General features: G+C 39.8%; 1 protein-coding gene across 1 annotated transcript; it reads left to right on the top strand.

Annotated features, from left to right (window-relative positions):
* Nucleotides 1-108: 108 nt before the first annotated feature.
* On the top strand, nt 109-25015 carry LOC125079887 (high affinity immunoglobulin epsilon receptor subunit beta-like). The gene is made up of 6 exons (XM_047693610.1): nt 109-153; nt 15638-15667; nt 17215-17271; nt 18070-18231; nt 24146-24247; nt 24977-25015. Exons 1-6 carry the CDS (start codon nt 109-111, stop codon nt 25013-25015), a joined length of 435 nt encoding a protein of 144 aa, XP_047549566.1.
* Nucleotides 25016-25728: the final 713 nt, after the last annotated feature.

Genomic DNA, 25728 nt, shown 5'->3' with positions numbered 1-25728 from the left:
TAACCCACACAGCAACCCCACAAGAATCGTCCTCTCTTGGACAAGCTGTGTTATTTTGAGTCTAATACTGACAAATCCCTCCTCCACGGTGTGAATCTTCTTACCACCATGCAGTTCCGGAGTTCTGCGCAACCTCAGACCATCTATAGTAGGGTAATAGGCTAGAAATGCCTGGAAACACTCCTCTGGGCTCCACTGAGCCTCCCACAGACATCTCCCCTTTCCAAACCAATGTTAGGGCTGGACCAACCTTTGTGGTTATTAGAATTGCAAAATGTCCTTCAGCAGCAATCATCGGGAAAGACCTGGAAATTACACAGTGCACTGGGGGCACACAGCAAGGTCAAGGATGGGAGAGAAGGGGGGAGCAGGGGTCTAGGGTTCTGCTTTTATTGGGGACAAGGGTGAGGACCTAGGATTTGGGGAACTCATTCTCTACTGGAGAATTTAAAACACAAGATCAGGAATTTAAAGCACTGGGAAGAGAAAAAAAAAAACATGTGGCCCAAATGATCAGTTAGGGAAATCAACAAAGAACTCTAAAAAAAGGAGTCAGTGCCAGAGGAGTCCTGGCGGCTTACCGTGTGGCTGGCAGTGGTTTATTCTGGACAACTGTCTTTGAGGGGATGCCTGTTTGAAATGAACACCTCTCAAAATCAAAGCTTCAGTTGTCAGACATTCATATTAACAGATATTAAAACAAAACAAAAAGCTTTCAAGGCTAAGCCCACCTACCTGTGCATAAGAACTGTCTTCTGAGGGCAACTCTGTGGGATCCACAGGGACAGGTCAAGTCACAAAACCTGAAACTCAAAGATTTGCTTCCACTTAGGGATCAGTCACGTGCCCAAACATTCCTTTCTACCCGGCAATATTTAGAATTAGTACTATGTCCCCTTATTGTGATATTAAGAATCCCAGGCAGTAATAATGATCTTCCAGGCTTCTGCTGATATTTCTAGAAAGTGTCCTAGTTCTTACATGCTACTCCCTTGGGATTTCCTATGCCCTTCTTCCTAGTCTCTGGTATACATGCAGTTTTTGAGTAGTAGGTGATTTTAACTGAGTAATTTCTGAGTAAATAAAAGTCTTCTCAGGAGGTCATGGAGGCAGAAGACTACTCAGGAAAAGCAAAACCTATCACCTCCTATTCTTTTAGAGGTTGAGCTTTAAGCAGGATCACGAACAATAATCAGGTAATGGAATCTCCAACTAATTTCTTATACATGCTGCTCCCTATCAGTCTGTTTGGTCTGTCTTTCCTAAATCCCACTCATATAAGGAACGGATAGAGGAAGACATCCTAATGAGGAGAACCAAGGCAAGAGAAACATCGATAAAATTAAATTTCCTTACCACCTGTAGCCCACTGATAAATGCCTGAGACACACAGAGTGTGATGTTCTTCAAGGAATTCACAGCTGCCTGAATGTTAATGCTTTGCTAGAGAATAAAACTGATCTTATCTTGATGACAACCAGACCTCCAGGGTCCTGTAAGTCTTCTTTAACATAGGGAAATCCCTTTAGAGACTTCCCATAGCTCCAACCACCCCCCCCACCCGAGTTAAAAGTATATAATCAGTTGCATCTCATAATCCCAGTGCAGCTCTTTCTGCCCACAGGCACTGTCCTCGTGCTATCATAAAAAGAACCTTTTTGCTCCAAAAACATCTCAAGAATTTTTTCTTGTCCATCCTGCTCAATGACCCCACATCAGTCCCACCATCCAATTCCCATTGTGTCTGTTCACCCTGTTCTTGCCTTTTTATTATAAAATTGTACCACCTCTCTTGAAAGCTGATTAGTGGTTTCTTTTTTTTTTTAAGAATTTATTTTATTTTATTTGCCAGGGGGTGGAGGGGAGAGCGAGAGAGTGCACAAGCAGGGGAAGCGGCAGGCAGAGGGAGAAGTGGGATCTCTGCTGATCAAGGAACCCGATATGGGACTTCAACCCAGCACCCTGAGATCATGACCTGAGCTGAAGGCAGGTGCTTAACCTACGGAGCCACCCAGGTGTCCCTGATTTCATGGTTTCTAATAAAGCTGAACATGTGCTTTCTGAGATAGATGTCTGGATAAAGAGAGAATTTTTGATGACGAAGAAAATTTCAAATCCTGCCAACTCAGAATCCTTTCCACCAAAAGTGGAAAAGACAGAAATCAGTTTTACATCTTTTTTAATGCTAACAAATTTATTCACAGTTGTATTTCCAGGTCTACAATATCTACAAATGTTGCCCTTTTTAAAAAATCAAGGTAAACCATGAGAGACTGTGGACTCTGAAAACCAATCTGAGGTTTTGAAGAGGTGGGGAGTGGGAGGTTGAGGAACCCTGATGGTGGGTATTATGGAGGGCACATATTGCATGGAGCACTGGGTGTGGTGCATAAGCGATGAATTTTGTTACACTGAAAAGAAATTAAATTTTTAAAATGGAAAAAAAAGAGCTGTATGAAATATAAATCAACTGAATAAAAGATATTGTGGAAAAAAAATCAAGGTAAAGTTGACACACAATGTTATCTTACCCTCAGGTGTTCAACATAGTGATTAGACACATCTGCATGTAGCAGGGGAGGAAGATTTCTTCCTCTGCCATTCAAGGTCTTCCAGCTGAACTAAGAATTAAGTTTACATGACACAGATAAACAGGAGGGAAAAAAATGGTTTAATTATGTGTGCACAGAGGTCCACTAATAAAGTTGAGACCCAAAGAAATGACCAAGGCAAGCAGTTGTTATATATTTAGACAAAGAGGCTACCCATTTGGGATGAATTTACAGGAAAAGGAAAACAGGCATTTAAGAGCTTTAATGAGTAAGGAATTCTAAGCAGAGTTTGGGCTGACATAGTAGATTAGTAGAAATGTAACAAAGTTTATTTCTATAGCTTCCTCACCTTTAAAGTCCCTTTCTCAGGTGATAAGGGTGTCCTTTTACTTCTTAGGACAAGCAGGGTATGTTTGCACATGGGAGATTTATTCTCCACTTTCTGAGGGACAGAGGAAGTTCTGGGTGTCCTGGCAACAATGGTTTACCAAGTTAGTTTGATTCAGAATGATCAATATGCCATTGTGGTACATTTTTAGGGTGACTTGGCCTTGACCCCTATAATTTTAAGCAAAGATCACCACATGCATAGCTACCACCTGTCATAGTACATGATTACAACACCATTGACTATATTCCCTATGCTGTGCCTTTCACTACTGTGACTTAGTCATGCCAGAACTGGAAGCCTATATCTCCCATGCCCCTTCACACATTTTTCAGTGTTACTTTGAATAAGCATAAGCCAGTGTACCAAGTACATCTGTAAGAGCAAATACAAGTTAAAAATAGAAAGATTAATTTGCCCTGTTGAAAATCAGGGAAAAGACTTCCCTCTCCCTCCCTTTCTTGTAACATTTACTTTAGAAAACTGATAAATTCTTTCTCTGTCTCATTGAAATGTATGTACATCTTTTTTGAGACAGGAAAACTGAAGGACTCCATAAAATTCTGCTTTTTAGCTCCTTTTCCTGCTTCTATTCTTGCTAGGACCTGCACCTCCACCTCTCTGTACACACCTCAGAATGCAAATAACATATGTCCTTCTGGTAAGGGACAAGGAGTTAATGATTTATCTAAAAGAGATTATATCTAAGGAAGGACCAGGTAAGAATGACTGGACAAACCCTTCATATGTGTATTCCAAGCCACTGGCACTAGACCTCTTGACACCCAGACCCCCTGTCTTTAAGGAAAGACACCTGGACCCTCATCTTTGCTCTCACCAATTCCTGGATACCTGAGAAGACATGTATGCCAGACCTCCATCCTCAGTAAGAAACCCCAGAGCCTGAAGAAAGATGAGACTCGTGCTCCTTTTATTTCCAAGTCTCCCAGATGCTCTCTTTATCTGCTCTCCTACATCTTCAGTAAACTCTTCTCTCACTTCCTGCTGGTTCACATTTGATTTCCATCCTTCAAGAAGCCAAAGACCTTCTTGACTGGTCTTGCAGAACCCAATCTGGGTCCCTGTACCCAGACTTCCAGCATCATTTGAAAAGCTAAATATGTTCCTTGTCAGTTTTAAGACCCATGAATGTCCTTCTCAGTGACCTGGGACCATCTTTTTGAAATATAGTCATGAAGAGAGTGCCCCTACCTCCCAGTTTCTCTGAAGGGTAAGAGTCTAGCTCCAACAGGCAGCTCTCACTAGATTGCAAAACTGCCTTCTGACAGACTAGATGATGGCCATGTGTGTCTTTGTATTTTGCATATGAGAAACATTTTTTGGAAAGATGTAAAAATTGTTGTAAGGCCTCCATTGTCATATAAATGTGATATGACTTGTATGATTGGCAGGAACTCAGGAGAAATCTATTAATCACATCATCTTCTGATTTAATGCTTATCCAATGATGAAATGGTTCTGTTTCTCTTTTTCCTTTGTGGAGAGGTTTTCTGGGTTGGGAGCAGATTTTGTTTTTAATTATATTTCCTCAAAAAGTCATAACTAAGACACAAAAGGGATTTTTAGACAGCTAAGCAGGTACAATCTTTTAGATACATGTTCCCAAGAATAATGGCAACTGACCTCATGGCAGACCACTTGATAGCACATATATTCTTTTATATTTCACCCTAAATTTATATAGCCATGGGAATAGCCATTTAGGCTAGCTAACTGTCTTTGTGTAAAGGAATAATAAACCATCTGGTATCCCTATGACAAGCAGATGGTTACAGTTTGGTGCAAGGTACTAAGCCAAACTCCAACAGCAAAAAAGAAATGGCGATGCTATCTTTTTTTATTATTTACATTTCAAAGAGATGGCTTTAGGGCCTTAAGAAAAATATTCCTGAATTGTAATGCTGGCAAGAGGTCCATTTAGCCAGAAAAAAAAAAAAAAACACATACATATCAAAGGAATATAGGAAAGATTCACAAATACTAGGTTTCTCAAGGACTTGATTTTAAAAAGACATGGGAGTGGGGAAGAGAGAAGTCTATTTCCATTGGCAACAGGAAAAATTCTAAATGTTTTTATTCACCATTTTAATAGTCCTGAAGTAAGCAGAGAAATAACATCAGGAGTGAAATCTTGGGGTAAAAATTTGAGTACCTCAGTTTTGGCCAGGGAATAACGGAAGCTATTTCAGAGAAATGTGGGACCTAAAGCTGATAATATGCTACTGCCATCCCAAAAATGCTATGCTCTTTCTTGGTAGTTGGTTGAGAAAAAGTAAATGCCCCATTAGTGGTCTGTTGATATCTGCTTGTTTTGGAGATGTCATGCCCCAGATAAATCTAATATTAGAAAAGTTGTGTATTTGGAATCAGAGTAAGCTTTTGGGGTAAGTTTTAGATGTAGATAAAGAGAGCCTTCTAGTGACAACTTTCTAGAGAAGGAGTAAAAGATTAAATCATCCATATATAGAAAAAGAGTAGGATTTACCTCAAATTATGGTTCAACTCCTATTAACCGATCCCATGTAGATTGCATTCTTAGTCCAGCTGGAAGAATCTGAAGGCTAGAGGAAGAATATTTCCTTCCTTACAACTGATAAAACTCAAGCTATACATTTTGTTTGAATTATCCTCTTCGTTACCTACGGTTTCCTGAGAATGTTCAACACGTTGCTTTAATGGCAGTTAGGAGTGGTTGTGAGCTCCCATATATCCAATTGTGTGCTCAGCTTTTTAAAATTCTTCCTTTCTTTTTGTATTCTCAAACAGAACAGTTTGAAGAAAATATACTTTTCTGTATAAGATCATCACCATTCTCTCTTGAAAACACCATATTTGCAGCTTTCAAATCGCCTTGATCTTAGTATTTTGAACTCCTCACAATTCAACAATGAGGCAACAGACATTGTTTTGCTGTTCCTTTTGTAGAACTCGACCAGAGGTTTCTGGGTGTAAAGTCTGTATTCTTTTCATTCTCTTGCACTAATTCCACAATTGTCAGACACAATTATTAGAACAATCTTCCTCTACAACAAGGGTAGTGAAAATACACAGACACTAATTCTTGAATTTGGCCTCCCTCTTTGATGAAAGGTCTTAAATCAGTACAAGAATTCCAAATTAATTATCTTTCTACAAATGCTGAGGAAGACCGAAAAAGGGAAAATCACACATTAGCTACCAGCGTAAGTAACCCTGAGATTCAGACTTGTCTCAGAATGATCCCCTGGGATGCTTATCTTGGTTACCTAAATGGCTATGAAGGAAATATCTAGGTCAGTTTTCTATTCTGTATATGGAAAAGGTCTAATGTTAATTGGAAATAAGCGAGATCTTTTTAAGACACAGTTTAGAATAATTCTTTGTAACTTTAAGCTTGCAACATTAAATCTGCAGTGAGATAGTAACATTAGTGTTCTCTACAAAATTAGAAATGTTTCCAAAAAGGGTTTAACCTTCTCAATTTATGCTCTCAATGCAGTAATCTTTACTTAAAGGAATAATTTGTTCCTAAGTAATTTTGAAATTACAGCTCAAAAAGGAGAATTTGGATAAGTCCCAGAAATTGGCCTGGGGCCAAACTTATTTTCTAACAGGAGCAAATGGAGAAGATTTGCCATATGTGTAGGACAACAAGAGAGGGATTCATGCTTTGGCCCATAGACATCATCCCATTCCACCATAGTCACAGGATTATAGCTCTGTAAGGCACTGGTTTAGATTCCATCACAGAACTTTCCCCAAGAAGCAGTACCCTCGGTTCTTTGGGACACTATACAGTAAGGTAGCTGGGTATTTCTTTCATTTATGCTAGGTTTTTTCTTTGAAACTGAGTTCCCCTGTTGTGTAAAGAAATAATTATGCAACACACTCACGGGCACCCTCCAGCCTCTACTTCCTCCTGATAAGATGGGTTAAGATGTGGACTCTCTCCGAGATAGTCTTTTATCTTTTATTTTGAAACGTTCAGACCTTATCACAACCTACAAACACTGATCCCCAGAGCCTGACATACATTTTCCTCCCTCTGTCTACCAGTTGTCAGAGAAGTCAGTGATAGGTTACGTGAGGGAAAATAGCAGTATTAGAAAAACTGACATTTTGAGAATCAAAAGCCAATTTGTCCACAGAAGAATCATGACATGAGAAGAATATAGGGAATATTCCTTGCAGGAGTTACATTGTTTTAGGAATTCTCTCCTAGTCTTTTAGAACTTCATTTGGCATCATCAACAATGACATAATTCCAGGCAACCTTCTCAAAACCCTGTAATTCTTCTGGAGAAGAATCTACAGGAAAGGAACACCTACTGAACCCTCGAAAGAAAATCATGGCTGGCAATGACCTGTCATTTGTCTCTGGTCTTCCTTTTCCTAATGTTCTAAGGAGGGCATGTCATATTTTATTCCTGTTGAAGAAATATAGTTGAAATCAAGATTTTCTCCCAACCATGAAAATCTCTCCACAAAAGTAGAACTAGAAGGAAAACATTTTGCATAACAGATGTTTCAATTGTTCATACCCATTTCACAGGTGAGCACTGCTTTGAGGTTGATAAGAAATATGGTTGGTCAGTATAACACTTAACCACCTTGTCAATTATTTTCCATCAGTAGCATTAAAATATACATCTGACCAGCATCAATGTATCCACAGCACCTAAACTGATCAAGAATTCATTGTTCCTACTCATTAATTCTATGTATCAGGTTGCTCCTTTTATAAGATAGGGAAGTCAAGAGTAAAACAGGTGTCAGTCCTAATTAACACCCATTCTTAGTTCTCAGGGATAACCAAGAGGGGTTCAACATAGCTCCCTTGCCTTTCTATTACACTGGAAGGGGATGTATCATTGCTGTGGCTGTTGATTAGAATACAGGGGGTGATGCCCTAGTCTGATGCAGAGATTCATAAAATGAAAAGGCTATGGGTGCACAGTCATGCACCAACAGCTAGCTGCTGCTTTTGTTGTTTCGTTATATTTTCTTGGCGGGGGTGGGGGGGGGGTTGCACCTATATGAACCAAGCCAATTCTTCCTCTAAATTTCCATAAATTTCTATAACTGAGTGCCGCACTTGGGAATGCTCTTTATTGTCTAAACATCTGGGGCTAATATTCCTGATCACCTAGAAATCCTGCCTGCTAACCTCCATCCCTACCCTACACACCCCTGTGATTCATGAGCAAAACTTGCCTTCTACTGCTAAAGAAGTTACTATCACCTCTGAAATACTCTGTCTAACCCATCCAGATTTTATTGCCATCCAAACAGCAGTAGAGTCATTAAATCAGGAATTCCCATTAGTAAACTAAGCGACCTGCTTTGCCATTGATAGGAGAGACTCTTAGGATTCAGATCACAACAGTGGGACAAGGAGGTTCTCAGAGGACTCCTCCCTTGCCTATGTTACAAAGCAACCTGATCACTTCATGAATGACCTTTTTTGTGCTGCTTCCTCTCTGTTTAACTGTCTGTCTGGAATCATCAAATATTTCTCTTTTTAAAAAAAGATTTTATTTATTTATTTGTCAAAGAGAGAGAGAGAGAAAGAGCACAAGCCAGGGGAGCAGCAGCCAGAGGGAGAAGCAGGCTCCCATTGAGCAGAGAGCCCAACACAGGACCGGATCCCAGGACCCTCGGATCATAACCTGAGCTGAAAGGAGTTGCTTTACCAACTAAGCTACCCAGGCGCCCTATATATGGTATTCTTATAGTAAAGTAAGCTTGAGGAAAAAAAATGTTCAGAAAATCCTAAGGAAGATGAAATTTATTTTCAGTACTGTACTGTATTTGTACAAAACAAATCTGGGTATAGGTGGACCACTGTGTTTCAGCGTCTTCTTGTAGGGATTTGAGGAGATAGTGTTCCTAAAGTTCTCAGCGTAAAACCTATTTCACTAAGAGTTCTACCATTCTGTCTATTTTTATTTCTGTAATTTTCTTCTAAAGCCCAGAAAGGAGACATGGGGCCAGGGTGACCACTAAGGTTGTCAATGCTCATCCGTACCCTGGTCCTTCTCAGGTGTGTCTGAAGAGGTGTTCTAGCTGAGGTACAGGAAGATGCTGAGATGACTGAAGAGGGACCCATTTTAATGAACTGATGATGGGACAATGAAGAGAACTTTAATCAGCAAACTGGAAGGACAGGGAATTGGAGGGAGTGACAAATAAACCATCAGTTAGGATAAGGAGTAGGCTAGAATTCTCCTAATTATGAGCCGTGAAGTTGGATAAGTATCACCCGTTAGCAGCATTTGCCAAAACACATCACAGCCCCTTGATGTGGAAGTACAGCAAATAAGGAGCCTCTGAAAGATCAGAGTGTCGATCTTTTTCCCCATGTGGTGGCTCTGTGTGTGCCAGACACGGAAAAGAAGCAACACCTCAGGAGAACCCCAACCCCCATCTCCGTGTGCTGGAACAAACCAGGTATGCATCCCTCTTCTTCATGATCTGGGGCCTCTGAGGGGGTCCTTGGGTAAATGTTGGGTTGTGGAGACAGACCCTGACTCTGGAGATAAATAGACACGGGGCAGAGTGGGGCTCTCTGGGGTTGTTCTGAGATGTGCTCTGAGCCACTGTACTTCCTCTCCCAGCTCCCCTGCCTCCCTTCCTTGTATCCTCCCTCTTGCTTTCCTGAGGGAATTGCCCTTTATCATAAATAAGCTTTCTTCTGGCTATGCTTCCCCGGGGATCCTTGCAGTAGAGCTATTTGTTTTTAAAGATTTTATTTATTTATTTATTTATTTATTTATTTATTTATTTGACAGAGAGATAGAGGGAGCCAGAGAGCACAAGGTGGGGGTGGGGGGCAGAGGGAGAGGGAGAAGCAGTTTCCCAGCTGAGCAGGGAACCCAATGAGAGGTGGAGCTAAATCCCAGGACCCAAGATCATGACTTGAGCTGAAGGCAGATGCTGAACAGATTCAGCCGCACTGGCACTCTCAGTAGGGTTATTTGTAGTAAAATTGATTATGGGAAAGTTTTCATCTCATCGGACTATTGAGTAGGAAATAGACTTTGTGTAATTGTGTTCTCTGCAGGGATGGCAGAAGGGTGGGGGATTGCTGCAGTAACAAATTTTTGGACTACAAACTGGGAAGCATTAGTGTTTTTAAAGAACTAGACTCCCAGTCCTTCAATGGTAAGGAGCCGTTTTAGTTACTGCAGTGTATGGAAAGACCAAGATCAAATCTGGCACTTACTAGAAGCCTGGTGCGCATGTGGAGCAAATGAATGATGGATGAAGTCAGCAGAGAGAGGTGCTCCTGGGAGGGGATAAAAATCTCCCATTAGACCCAGGAGCAAGCAAGCAAACAGCCATGTGTGTCCCCAGACCCTTCAAGTGGGCTAAATTGCTCTACTCTGTTCTTTTTACCAAAAGTGAATTCAGAATGTAGGCAATCTTACTTGCTTTTGATTATTTAAAATATGGAGTGTCTCAAATTGTCTTTACATCTTAACTTTTCACTGAGGCTGCAGTGAAATACATAAAACCAGACAATGTTGACACCAGAGTGATGAGCACCGTCTGTCCTCCCTCACCCTTCCCTCCTTCTTTCCTTCCCTCCCTCCCTCTTTTCTTCCTCCCTTCCTTCCTCCCTCCCTTCCCTTTTCCTTCTTTCCCACTACTTCTTTCCTTAATCTTTCTTTACTCCATTCCTTTAAAAAACTGACAAGAAATTTAAAGACCCATAATATTATGCTTCCACTTTATCTCACTAATTTCTTACTTGGAAATATGTCCTCTAAGTTTCACTTAACAAAACTGGAGAGCTGAGCAACTATGCAACTTTCTCTGTGTGTTGCAATCTCATTGGTCACCTGAGTGTGGCCAGGCCCAACCACATGGCTTTTGCTCTATATAAGTTAGTGTGTGAGGCTGAGAGTGGTCGCTCTCTCTGTAAGAGGCGGCCCCAACTGGTTGGTTTCATTCTCAATACTGGCTCGAAATAAAGTTTTGCCTGACCTTCGCTTTGTATCAGTCTCACTCCTTTGATCATGGACCCTAACAGTAGCAGTGTCACAGATCAAGAAATGTGTCATTTTTCCCATAGCACCAGAGCTATGATTTAGAGATTTTTATTTTATTTTATATTTTATTTTATTTTATTTTATTTTGCCTGGGGATGGGGAGTAGCTGACCTTAGAACAGAGCTGACCATAGAACAGAGGTCTCCAAATCAAAGGAAGTTGCTTCCTTTGAAGCAGAGTATGGAGAACTTCAAGCCTAAGGGTTCTCTCAAAACTGGTGTAGGTTGTAGTGAAAAGCATCAGTAGAATAACTGGAATTATACGCTGAGCTATACACTGGCTAGCTTCACAGGAAAAAATGGAAACAGACAGAAGAAGCCTGCCTGGAGCCAGAAAAAATTTCAAACACTGACAGGAAACTATCTTTTTAAAGGAGTTTGATTCTGATTACATCTGTTTGTGGAACGATTTAAAGGGCACTATAAAGGCACTGTTCAAAACAATAGAGCAATCAGTGTGCAATTAGTGGAGACTAATAGCTGGTTGAGGGCAGGGAAAGAAACATTCCCAGCAAGTCAGAAGGAAACCATGGTCACCCCAGGGTGAGTGTGGGCATTCCCAAGGCTGTGTTCCCTGAGGAGAAACATGGGAAGCTTCACACTACAGGGGGAGAAATAGGCTTACTAAAATAGTTCAGCCAGTGAATGTAAAAGTAAACAAAGGAATAAAAATAGAAAGCCCAGGAGCAGTACTCTTCCCAGAAATGCTGTAGTATATTATGTAAAACGTCCATTTTCTAACAAAAAATTACAAGACATGCAGAGAAGCAGGAACATGTTATTATAGATAAAAAGGGGCATTTTATAGTGAAAAAAGGGTCAGTCCACCAAGAAAACACAATTATAAACATATATGCACCTAACAATAGAACATTAAGATATAGGTAGCAAAACCAACAGAAATTAAGGGAGAAACAGATAATTCAACCACCACAGTTAGAGACTCAGTGCCTCAGCCCAATAAGGGTTAGAATAGTTCTCAACAGAAGAAACTTCACAAAACCAACTCAACTGACGCAGAAAAGCATCTGACAAAATCCAACACCCTTTCATTATAAAAGCACTCAATAATTAGGAATAGAAGGGGGCTTTCTTAAAGGACAGCTATGAAAATCCCATAGCTAATACCATACTTATTGGTGAAAGAGTGGGTGCTTTCTCTCCAAGAGTAGGAATAAGATAAAATTGTTATCACTACTCCTGTTAGAAACATTGTACTGAAAGTTCTAGTTATGCAATTAGGAAATGAAAGAAAGAAAGAAAGAAAGAAAGAGATGAAAATAAGAGACATTCAAAATAGAAAGGAAGAAGTAAAACTGTCTCTACCGGTGCATAACATCATTATGTATATCAGAAATCCTAAGGAATCCACTAAAAAGTCTATTAGAACTGATAAACATGTTCAGCAAGGTGCAGGATGCAAAATCAATGTACAAAAATCACTGTAATTCCATGCACTTGCAATGAACAAGCTGAAAATGAGATTAATAAGACAACACTATTTACAATAACATCCAAAAGAATAAAATATTTAGAAATACATTTAATAAAAGGAGCATAAAAGTCAATGTTGCAAAGACATCATTCAAATGAATAAGGCATAGTCAAATGAAACAAATCCTGTGTTCATGAATTATAATGTTTAATATTGTTAAAATGGCCATAGCCAGTGCAATGCTCTCTCTCTTATAATCCCAGTTGGCTACTTTTTATTTTATTTTAAGTTTTATTTATTTATTTGTCAGAGAGAAACAAAGAGCATAAGCAGAGAGAGCAGCAGGCAGAGGGAGAAGCAGGCTCCCTCCCCTCCGGCAGGGAGCCCGATGCATGCGGGACTCAATCCCTGGACCCTGGGATCATGACCTGAGCCAAAGGCTTACCTGACTTAGCCACCCTGGCATCTCTGAGCTGGTTACTTTTTTAAAAGTTAATACACTGATTTTAAAATTCATATGGAATTGCAAGGGACCCAGAATAGCAAAACATTTCATAAAAGAACAAAGTGTAAGGCTCACACTTCAGTTTCAAAACAATAATACAAAGCAGTGATAATCAGGACAACATGGTATTGACATAAGGATAGACATACACACCAACAGAATAAAGTTGAGAGTCTAGAAGTGAGTTCATGTGTCTGTTCACAGTCAACTGACCTGTGACAGGAGTGCCTAAACCATTCGATGTGGGAAGAATAGCCTTTTCAACAAATAGCATTGGAAACTAGATAGCCCTGTGCAAAATAATGAATTTTGGGCCCTTAGCTCATACCATAAATAAAAATGAACGCAAAATGGATTAAAAATCTAAATTTAAAAGCTAAAATTAGGGGCACCTGGGTGGCTCAGTGGATTAAGCCGCTGCCTTCGGCTCAGGTCATGATCTCAGAGTCCTGGGATCGAGCCCCACATCGGGCTCTCGGCTCAGCAGGGAGCCTGCTTCCTCCTCTCTCTCTCTCTCTGCCTGCCTCTCTGCCTACTTGTGATCTCTCTCTCTCTGTCGAATAAATAAATAAAATCTTTAAAAAAAAAATAAAATAAAAGCTAAAATTACAACACTCTTAGAAAAATGTAGGAGTAAATCTTCATGACCTTGGGCTTAACAATGGATTCTTAGAGATACGACAAAATACGACCAAAAAAAAATGTGAAACAGAAGAAAAATAGATCAAGTGGACTTCATCAAAATCAAAGCTAGGCTTCAGAGGAGACCATCAAGAAAGTGAAAAGTCATCCACAGAATAGGAAAGAAATTTTTGCAAACCATATATCAGATAAGGGAATTGTATATGCGATATATAAGGAATTCTTGTACGTCAAGACCGAAAAGACAAATGACACAATTTTTAAATGTGCAAAGGAGTGGAATATACATTTCTCCAAAGAAGATATACAAATGGCCATAAATGTACGAAAAGATGTTCAAAATCATTAGTCACAGGGAAATGCAGATCAAGACCACAAAGCAATACCATTTTCCATCCTCTAGAATGGTTATAATCAAAAGTTAGCCAATGTGGAGAAAACGGAATTGTCACACGCTGCTGGTGGGAATGGAAAATGGCTGACCCACTCTGGAAAATGGTTTGGCAGTTCCTGACATGGTTAAACACAGAATCATCATATGATCAGCAATTCTACTCCAGGTCTACACCCAAGAGAATTAAAATCATAGGGACGTATAAAAATTTGCACATTAATCTTTATAGCAGCATGATTCATAATCACCAAAAAAGGGAAACAACCAAAATGCCCATTGAATGATGTGGATAAACAAAATGTAATATATCCTTTATAGGGAATGTTCCTTGGTCTCACACACACACACACACACAAAAGCAGCACAATACATGCTACAACATGAAATAGTTCTTTCTGGGCCATCTTGCTGCCTAATCCACACAGAACTCTTTTTCAAACCCAGACACAAGAGTGACATAGTTCTATAACCTAGAAAATTTCCCAGACTCCTGATATATGACATTTCTAAGGCTCCATCATTTTCTTTCTCCTTATTTTTCCTACTTTTGCTACTAGGGACCTAGTGTGGTCATAGTGTTGGGATCTGCTATCTTAGACAAACATGGCTTGGCTTAAGACTCCTTTGATTTCTGAGCTATAAGTCTGCAGAGACAGGAACACTGGTGTGTACTTCCCTACTATATTTCTCATGGAAGAGCACAGAGTATTGTGAATAGTGAGTAGTGAGTAGTGAATCCAATGCTGCTAACAGATGGTTTCTTTACAGAATGAGAGAAACTGTGGGTTCCAATGGGATAACTGTGGATATTTCCTCAAATGAAAACCAAGGTAGGGAGGTCGGTAACATCTGATACCTCAGAATACACACCAAACAAGCTGCAGAGATTTTTGAAGGAAAATCTCAAACAACGGGGGTAAGTGACTTCAGCCAGGTGGAAGTTTTTGCTGAGGAAAGACTGGAAGTTTTGTTTAATCCTGGGTGGTCATGGTGGCTGGGTTGCCTGGAGGTGGTAGAGTAGAGTGCTGGGAATCCCATTGAGAAGGCCATGATGGATCCCCAGCATACACCTGCTGGGCTGATCCCAGGAAGGGAAGGAAAGGGGTCACAGTGATGCTATTTTAGCTGTTGCCACTAGAGGAAGCAGATGCCTCTGTACTGGGCTTTACTTAAGAGCAACTTTTTTTTTTTTAATTTTTTATTTGCATTCAATTTAGTTAACATAGAGTGTATTATTAGTTTCAGGGGTAGAATTAGTGACCTCTGAGGGTCCAGTCCATGGGTGACCTCTACGTTTGAACAAAGAAATCTCTCTTGGAATGTTCACTGATGTCTATTTTATTCTGTTCTGTCTTTTATCCAGGTGGCTCAGATTCTGATTGGTGTGACCTTCATCTTCTATGGGATCATTGGAATTATGGTTCTCCATTACACAAGACAAAAAATCAATTTCTAGGGGCGCCTGGGTGGCTCAGTGGGTTAAGGCCGCTGCCTTCGGCTCAGGTCATGATCCCAGGGTCCTGGGATCGAGCCCCACGTCAGGCTTCCTGCTCAGTGGGGAGCCTGCTTTCTCCTCTCTCTCTGCCTGCCTCTCTGCCTACTTATGATCTCTGCCTGTCAAATAAATAAATAAAATCTTTAAAAAAAATCAGTTTCTACTAATTTAAGATAGGCTTTCCCATATGGGCAGCTTTATCTGTAAGTATATCTGACTTATGTCTAAAATAATCAATAGTCAATTAACTTTTTATTAGTGGACCATCCAGTTATGCATTAGCCTCCTGCAAATGCTGCAGATTTTTCAAACATGTTAATTGAAGATTCAATATTCAATCTCAGCGATTCTAGATCTTTCATTGTAATGTGAGCTTTAAGGTCTTTGTGTTGGGGATTATTATTAAATTCTAGGTGTGCAGTCAGAATGGCTAAAATTAACAAGTCAGGAAATGACAGATGCTGGCGAGGATGCGGAGAAAGGGGAACCCTCCTACACTGTTGGTGGGACTGCAAGCTGGTGCAACTACTCTGGAAAACAGCATGGAGGTTCCTCAAAAAGTTGAAAATAGAGCTACCTTACGACCCAGCAATTGTACTTCTGTGTATTTACCCTAAAGATACAAACGTAGTGATCCGAAGGGGCACGTGCACCCGAATGTTTATAGCAGCAATGTCCACAATAGCCAAACCATGGAAAGAACCTAGATGACATCAACAGATGAATGGATAAAGAAGATGTGATATATACATACACAATGGAATACTATGCAGCCATCAAAAGAAATGAAATCTTGCCATTTGTGATGATGTGGATCGAACTAGAGGGTATTTTGCTTAGTGAAATAATTCAATCAGAGAAAGACAACTATCATATGATCTCCCTGATATGAGGAAGTGGAGATGCAACATGGGGGGCTTGGGAGTAGGAAAAGAATAAATGAAACAAGATGGGATCAGGAGGGAGACAAACCATAAGAGACTCTTAATCTCACAAAACAAACTGAGGGTTGCCAGGGGGAGGGGGATAGGGAGAGGGTGGTGGGGTTATGGACATTGGGGAGCGTGTGTGCTATGGTGAGTGCTGTGAAGTGTGTAAATCTGGCGATTTACAGACCTGTACCCCTGGGGCTAATAATACATTATATGTTTATAAAAAAGTTAAAAATTTTTTTAAAAAATTATAGGTGTATGGCATAAAGCCATACAGCAAAATCCTAATCACTTGCTTTAGGAAACTGTATTGGGTTGGGTTATTAGATAATCCCTGGTTCATCCACAGATTTACCTTCAAATGTACAAGGGGCATTGAATTGTTGAAGATGATGGTGAGGTGGTGAACTACTCATTTCAACTTCTCCATTTTCCTGGACGAAATTACTGAGATGAATATCATGTTGTAGGAGAGCATATCGTCCCTTGTCTGAAACTCAAAATAACTTTTTATCTAGCTCTCTCTTCCATTTTTCTCCACCTTTGATTAAAATGCTCATAAGTTTCCTTTGATTTCACCCCTCTATTTTAGATAAAGATTTTTTACCTTTAAATATTGTCAGTTATTTTCATAAGGATGTGAAGACAGCCAGGAAAATTTAGTCATGTACTATATACAATTCAATAATCTGCTCTATTCAAAGTTTTGAAGGGATTTTCATAGGAAAAGAATACCCACTAAGGATAAAGTTGCTCCTTTAGGGATGGACGATGTCCAGGAAGCAGTGCTAATATGCCCATTTCTCTCTCATGAGCAGTTTATCTTTTCTGAATCAGTGACAGTCGTGTCTGCAAAGAAGCGAACAAAAGCTCTGGTAAAGTATCTGTTAATTCATATTTCATTTATTAATAGTGTGTGGCCATCTCACACTCTGATACCTTATTCAAAGCCCGGTGAGCCAGAAGTTCCATGTTTTTCAGTACAGTTGAGGACAAATACAAGTGTCTTTTCTTTCCACAACCTCATCTGATCACCTCAGATCTGGACACAATCAGAAGCTCTCTCCGGTTTAGATAAGACATATTTCCCCTGGAGTTTCAGAATACAATTCTCAGCAAGTAAAACTGGAGATTGACCTCAGGGTCATGAATGATGTTGATACAGAGAAAGGGATGCCTTTAGGCTTGATCGAGGTAGACTTCTATTTGGGCCCACCAGAGCAGGGAAGGGAAGTAACAAAGACCCACAGCTCGTGATGTTGCCTATGGCACATTTTATTCAGTTGTCAATTGCCTCCAGCTTCCCTTTGCTCCTTTGTAGGTTTCCATTTAATTTAACTGGCAGGAAGTGAGTATCTCTCCTGGGAAAGGCTTATGAAGGCCTATAAGAACATGGAAATAGGAGTAACTTGGTGGCTCAGTCGATGAAGCATTTAATTCTTGATTTAGGCTCAGGACCTGATCTCAGGGTTGTGGGATAGAGCCCCACATGTGGGGTTCTGCACTCAGCACACCTGTTTGAGATTCTCTCCCTCTCCCTCAGCCCCTCCCTCCCCTCAGTCAGGAGCTCACTCTCTGTCTCTAGAATAAATACATAAATCTTTATTAAAAAGAACATAGAAGTAAAGGGTCCTGAATATTTTCGGTGAATGGACTTTTTTTTTGTATTTCAGCTGAGAGGAAACGTGAGAGCTAACACTCTTAGCACAACTGTTTCCGACGTGTTGGACGTTCCAAACAGTTGGAAATGTCTTCTTCTCTCCAACAACTTAATAAAAATCATCTTCCTGGACTGTAACAGAGATTTATGTCCTGGTATAAAATCAGTTACAACTGTAAGTATTTTTCTTCTGAATGCCGAAAAGCCTAACAACTTCTGAGGCCCAGAATCAGGAGATCGGATAGCACAGGCAAGTCTTAAAAAAGAAAATCCTGCACTTGAGGTTTATTCATAATTTCTACTTAAATTTGATGTCCTTTTAACAAGAGACAAAATATTTCCATTCCATATGAGCATTGCCAGGGCAGAAAGCCCAATATTCCTTTATCCCAGTTGGATACCTTCAGGAAAAATGGCCAACAAATGGACCAATGTTATTTATTTCTTGGTCCATGACTGTGGTGATTTCCATTGTTTACTTTACATTAATTCTTCCACAAATTTTCTATAATAAATATGCATTACTTACACAATTAAAAACAATAAATAGAGTAATATTGCCTTCAGGGTTTATATTTTATCTACATTACCAGTATCCATGAGCAGACCTTCTACTATACAGTCATGTGGAAGAAAGGGAGATTGACTATCTAAGGAAGAAGAAGAGAAATATATATTATACTTGGGGAAATTTCTTTTTAACAAAAATAAGAAGATTGGAGGATTACTGGTTCTGGACAAGTTGGAATAATAGGGACTTTGACTGGAAACACCACCAGCAACAAAACTCAAGAAATATATGAAATATATGAATATAAAAACTCAGGAAATAGATGAAATATATGAAGTATATGAAACAATGATTTTCAAGACACTGGACATTGACAGTGACAAAGAATTTGATTCCTGGGGATGATATACAAATGAAGCAAGCCTAATGACTGTTCCCATGTACTGACTTACGAGCATTTCTAGCCACAGCACAGGGTTGGAGAATCCAGGTGGAAGCAGGAAAACTCTCTGAGTTGAGGAGATGGGGGAAGCTGAGAATCAGGAGAAACCAAAGCATCTGGAGTTTGCAGGACAGAGCACTTGAGAAGAGAGATCTGCAAACAGAGATAATTCCAGATATATACAGTAGCTGCCCTTTAAATATTAATTGCAGTACTTATCAGTGCATGCTCATGAAAGAATACCTGAGGGCAGAGAAAGGATAACCCCAAAAGATTAGAGGGAACAGTACCCAACATTCACATAAGGCCAGGTATAATGTCTGTTTCTACCTGTCAGCCTGTAAAAAGATCCTATATCCAACATGATAAAAGTACAACGTCTCACATTTAATAAAAACATTGCCAGGGGCACCTGGGTGGCTCAGTGGGTTAAAGCCTCTGCCTTCGGCTCAGGTCATGATCCCAGGGTCCTGGGATCGAGCCCCACATCGGGCTCTCTGCTCGGCAGGGAGCCTGCTTCCTCCTCTCTCTCTCTCTCTCTCTGCCTGCCTCTCTGCCTACGTGTGATCTCTGTCTGTCAAATAAATAAATAAAATATTTAAAAAAAAAAAAAAACATTGCCAGACATACAAAGAACCAGAATAATATGTTCCATAACAAAATAAATCAATTGAAACAGACTTATAAAAGACACAGATGTTAGAATTAGCAGACAATGATGTTAAGAGTTACATTATGCTGCGTTCCATACTTCCAACAGTTAGGTACAGACATGGAAAATATTTTCTTAGAAGTCCCACATCAAACTTCTAGAGAAGAAAACTACTGTGTGTGGGGAACCTGGGTGGCACAGTGTTTGAGCATCCAACTCTTCATCTTAGCTCAGGTCTGGACCTCAGGTTTGTAGGTTCAAGCCTCACACTAGGTCCCACGCCAGGCAGGGAGCCTACTTAAAACAAACAAACAAACAAACAAAAGTAAGAAAACTATTGGATGTTTGAAAAGAAACACTGACTAATAGGATTAATGACAGAATAAACATTCAAGAAAATAAATACTAATAAAATACCATTAATGACCTTGAAGAAATAATATCAAAAACTCTCCAAAGAGAAAAAGATAGACACAAAATAAATGCAAAAGTATTAAAAGAGCATCAATGAACAATGAAATAACTACAAGTTATTAAAGAGACATGTAATTAGGGTTCCCCACAGAAAGGGAATGTGGGACAGAAAAAAATATTTGAAGAAGTGTTGGGTAAATTTTTCCAAAATTTCTTAAAACTTGTATACTCACAGAACCCAAGAAACTGAATGAACTATGAGCATAAGAAAACAAACAAACCAGGGGCACCTGGGTGACTCAGTGGGTTAAAGCCTTTGCCTTCGCTCAGGGGCTCAGGTCCTGATCCCAGGGTCCTGGGATTGAGCCCTGCTTCGGAGCTCTCTGCTCAGTGGGGAGCCTGCTTCCTCCTCTCTCTCTGCCTGCCCCTCTGCCACTTGCAATCTCTGTCAAATAAATAAATAATCTTAAAAAAAAAAAAAAGAAAACAAACTATATCAAGGCACATCATAGTGAAATTTCTCAAAACCAATGATTGAAAGAAAATCTGAAAAGCAGCAGGGTGGGGGAAAAACACCTATCATACATTCAATGACAGCAGACTGAAAGGAGAACAGAGTGAAGCAAAATTTTAAAATACTGAAAGAAAAAAAAATTGTCACTCTCAAATTCCATGTCCAGTGAAAATATCTTTCAACGTGAATGCCCAATAAACATGTTTGAAGACATGCAAAGGCTAAAATAATTTATCACTAGAGTCTTACATTACAAAACAAGTGTTAAGTTCTTCAAGAAGAATAAAAATATATCCAGATGGAAATGAGCATCTAAAGCACAAACACCATAAATAGTGACAACGTAAGTGAATTTATAAGAATTCTGTGTTATTTAAATATCTTTCAAAGACAATTGACCCTTTAAACAAAAATAATAGCAATGTATTTGGGGGACTTAAAAATATGTATAAATCATGTCTAAAATAACAAAAGCATCCAGTCCACGAGGGTGGAGAATATATGATTATAGGGTTCTTACATTACAGATAAAGTGTTATACTATCAATTGAATATAGATTATTTTTTTAATTATGTTAAAATTAAAATTTAAAGATAAAATTAATTTATGTTTAAATATATATATTTTAGGGACACCTGGGTGGCTCAGTTGGTTAAGCAGCTGCCTTCGGCTCAGGTCATGATCCCAGCGTCCTGGGATCCAGTCCCACATCGGGCTCCTTGCTCAGCAGGGAGCCTGCTTCTCCCTCTGCCTCTGCCTGCCATTCTGTCTGCCTGTGCTTGCTCTTCTCTCCCTCTCTCTCTCTGACAAATAAATTTTTTAAAAAATTAAATATATATATATATATATATATATATATATATATATAGGTAGATATATATATATATTTTAAAACCTAAAGCAACCACGATAATAGCACAAAGAATTATATATTTTTTAAGATTTTATTTATTTATTTGACAGACAGAGATCACAAGTAGGCAAAGAGGCAGGCAGAGAGAGAGGAAGGGAAGCAGGCTCTCTGCCGAGCAGAGAGGCCGATGTGGGGCTCGATGCAGGGCTCGATGTGGGGCTCTATCCCAGGACCCTAGGATCATGACCTGAGCTGAAGAAAGAGACTTTAACCCACTGAGCCACCCAGGTGCCCCCAGAGAATTATATCTAATGAGCAAAAATAGGAGATCACATGAGATCACAAAAATTTGTAATTAATCCAAAAGAAGGCAGCAATCGGAGAAAGGGAAATAAAAACAAAGATAGGATAAATTAAATAATAAGGTGAAAGTCTCAAGGCTAACCATATAAGTGATCACAGTAAATATAAGTAGCCAAAATGAAAGCCATAGATGGACAGATTGGATTAAAAAAAAAGAAGAAGAAGACCAAGCTCTGTGTTCCCTATAAGAAACATACTATAAATATACAGAGACAGGTATATTTGAAGTAAGGAAAGAAAAAGACATATCATGAAAAGAAAGTGGGTCCGTGAACTACTATCACAGTAGATTTTAGAATGAAGTATACAACTAGGGATAATGAAGGTGATTTATAACGATAAAGATGATTTGGGGGAAAAAAACGAACAAAATAGGATTGAACTCATAAAATAAAAATGAAAAGAAAAATGGACTCGAACAAAATGGTTGCAAAACACGTTTGCCAAAGGACTGGCCCCTGGAGCATACATCTGGAATACAGAAAGAATTCACAAGAACAAAACACCAACAATCCAATTCAAAAGTGGGCAAATGATATGAAGAGATGCTTTGCAGAAGAAAATATGCGCATGGGTCAAACTGGACCTGAAAAGACATTTAACGTGACTGTTCTTTAGGTAAATGCACATTAAGACCATGACAAGGTATGACTACCTCCCTAACACAATATATACATTTTTTAAAAGATTTTATTTATTTATTTGACAGAGAGAGATCACAAGTAGGTAGATAGGCAGGCAGAGAGAGAGAGGAGAAAGCAGGCTCCCTGCCAAGCAGAGAGCCTGATGCGGGACTCGATCCCAGGACCCTGAGATCATGACCAGAGCTGAAGTCAGAGGCTCAACCCACTTAGCCATCCAGGCGCCCCACAATATATAAAATTTTTAAAAAAACAGTGACAATACTGAATGCAAAAAAGCTGGAGCCTTTATCCATTGCTGGTGGAGAGAAAAAATGGTACTCTGGAAAATAACCCTCAGGAAAAGAGTTTACCAAATTTCTAAAAAACCAAAGATACACAGTCTCACTCCTGTACATAAGTCTCAGAAAGATAAAAACTGAATTCCACGCATACTCTGTATTTGGTTCTTCAGAGCAGCTTCATATCCTCAGAGCAGCTACGTACAAAGACTGGTAACAAGCAAGTGTTCTCCAGACACTTGGAGATCAATGGTTTAATCATGATACACTCATACAATAGAACACGACTCCGTAAATAGAAGGAATGAACCACTCATTCATAACTTCTTGGGATATCAAGAGCAGGATGCTGAGTGAAAAGCCGGTCTCCAAATATCACATACTGTATGATTCCATTTGCATGACACTCTCTGGATGGCAACATTATAGACACAGAAAACAGATTCGTGGTGAGCAGGGGTTAGCGATGGCGGAAGGAAAGAGGGATATTGTTGTGGAGATGGAATAATATTGTGCCTTAATCATGGTGGTGGTTAGCACAAATCCACGCATTAAGTTATACAATCTCACAGAACCCGCACACACACACACGTTACACCAATGTTAATTTTCTGGTCTTGATGTTGCACCATGGACATGTGGACTACTGCCATTGGAGGAGAGTGGGTAAGGGTAAATGGAACCACCTCATGCTCTCTTAGCAACTGCTTGTAGCTTCCTATAATTATTTCCATATAAAAGTTGAAAAAAATGGGTTAAAGATGGAAAAGACACTTTGACAAAGATAGATTGCAAATAAGCACATGGGAAGATGCCCCTGGTCCAAGTAAAAGCAGATTAAGATCACAATTGCCAGCTACCACACATCTGCTAAAAAGGATTGACAACATTTTTGAGACACCATTTTTGGCCTTATGGACAATTTCACATCTTTCAGATAAATTATAAAAAAGCCTTCGACTCTTAAGAGATTTCTGGTTTTAGTTAGGAGACCAGATTCAGGAGGGGTATTTGGATCCCTTACCGTTTCTCCTTGAATCCCCTATCCACTGAAAAGATTTGCCCTTGTCGACATTGCATATTTTTTACTATCTGAGAATGAACAATATTAAAATAGTAACTTATAAAGTGATCATTGTGGACACAGGAAAGTAACCACGGCTATTTTTTTTTTTAAATGCAATCACTGTTCTGTTAAAATTCATAGGAACACCGGCTTTTTTTTTCCTTCTGAAATTCAGTTCTTCTTCAAAAGCACCGCATTATATTTTTAAATTCAGATCCAACCTGGTATCACCATTTTATGTAATGCGAAGATGGTTCCCTCCAAAGTCCTAAGGGGGAGGTCTGGGAGAGAGGTTTTTGTAAGGCTATGGGAGTAAAACCCAACTCAGTCAAATTGTATTCTCTTTAACAGGGTCTCATGGTTATACTCATAATACTAAACTGTCTGCAATTTTCAATTACGCTTTCCCTGTCCATACTCACCTATAATGAAGATGGGGAGAGAACTGATCAGGTAAGTAGCTGTTTTTTTGTTTGTTTGTTTAAGATTTTATTTATTTATTTGACAGAAAGAGATCACAAGTAGGCAGAGAGGCAGGCAGAGAGAAAGGAAGGGAAGCAGGCTCCCTGCTGAGCAGAGAGTCCGATGCGGGGCTCGATGCGGGGCTCGATACGGGGCTCGATGCGGGGCTCGATGCGGGGCTCGATGCGGGGCTCGATCCCAGGACCCTGGGATCATGACCTAAGCCAAAGGCAGAGGCTTTAACCCACTGAGCCACCCAGGCTCCCCCGGGTTAGTAGCTGTTTTTGAGAGAATGAAGGTGCAGTTGATTATTGAGGGATTTGGGCTGAAATTATTTGTATAATTTTGGAGTAGAACAAAGATGAAACAGGTGCTATAGAATTTCTGAGGACCTCTCTGTATAGGCTGACCACACTTTCCAGCACACTGATGGATGCCTAGGATAACCAGAAACTTCCACCCATGTTGACACCATTTTTTGGTTAGCTTATGGATTCATTGATTTGTGTATTTAATACACACAGCGTCCCTACTTGTGTATTGCACTGTGTAACATGGCAAGGAGACAAAAATCAGTCCTTCCCTTAAATAACTCCAAGCATGATTAGTAGTATCACCCTATGAAGAGATCGATGATACTACTGTGGTGTTTGTGCTGTAAACTCAGACGACCTCCAAAATGCCTTAATGTTGTCATTTGATTTTCCTTTCCTGTAACAGCCCACAAGTAGGCAGTCCACACCTCGTAGTGTAACTTGAACCTCCTGAGTTGTGTGGCTTTCCTTTCTGGGTAGAGGTTGCTTCTCTGGCTCTTTCCTTTATGTCTGCAACCTACACCCAGATCTTTGTCATGTGGCCACACACAATTACAAGGGAAATTGCATAATTTAGTCGTTAGCTGGGCAGTTGTTTGTGTAAGTTAAACTGAGTTCTGCTATTCAAGGAGGCAGACGATATTGAAAATTGGTAGACAACCAGTATTTTCTGTCACATTTTGTTCCCTGGCCACCCAAATGTTATGCTCAGCTTTCCTCCCCCAAACTGAATGCACTTCTCCACTCATCAAGGTGGAAAATGCTTGGAAAAATGAGACTCTCATGCATTTTTTAAAATTAATTTATTTATTTTGACAGAGAGAGATCACAAGTAGGCAGAGAGGCAGACAGAGAGAGAGAAGGGGAAGCAGGCTCCCTGCTGAACAGAGAGCCCGATGTGGGGCTCGATCCCAGGACCCTGAGATCATGACATGAGCTAAAGGCAGAGGCTTAACCCACTGAGCCACCCAGGCACCCCTCATGCATTTTTATACTTAGCTCAAAGTCCAGGATTTTTGAGTGATTTGCCCTTTTCCCCTACAATTCTGGAACTACTTATCTGCTATTTAAGAAGTTACGGAGTGGAAGTCCTGTTAACTGCACTTGCTTCCACTCAAAGCTAAAATGTAGGAGTATTAAAAATAATAACAATCAATC

Source organism: Lutra lutra, chromosome 10, assembly GCF_902655055.1.
Source record: "Lutra lutra chromosome 10, mLutLut1.2, whole genome shotgun sequence".
Taxonomy (NCBI): Eukaryota; Metazoa; Chordata; class Mammalia; order Carnivora; family Mustelidae; genus Lutra; species Lutra lutra.
This window is presented reverse-complemented; position numbering and strand designations above follow the sequence as displayed.

Excerpts from the sequence above, each read along its gene's own strand:
- LOC125079887 (XM_047693610.1), top strand. The coding sequence starts at position 109 with ATGCAGTTCCGGAGTTCTGCGCAACCTCAGACCATCTATAGTAGG. Across the intron at positions 15,668-17,214 it reads CCATATGGGCAGCTTTATCT|TTTATCTTTTCTGAATCAGT; the intron begins GTAAGTATATCT and ends TCTCATGAGCAG. Across the intron at positions 24,248-24,976 it reads ATGGGGAGAGAACTGATCAG|CCCACAAGTAGGCAGTCCAC; the intron begins GTAAGTAGCTGT and ends TTCCTGTAACAG.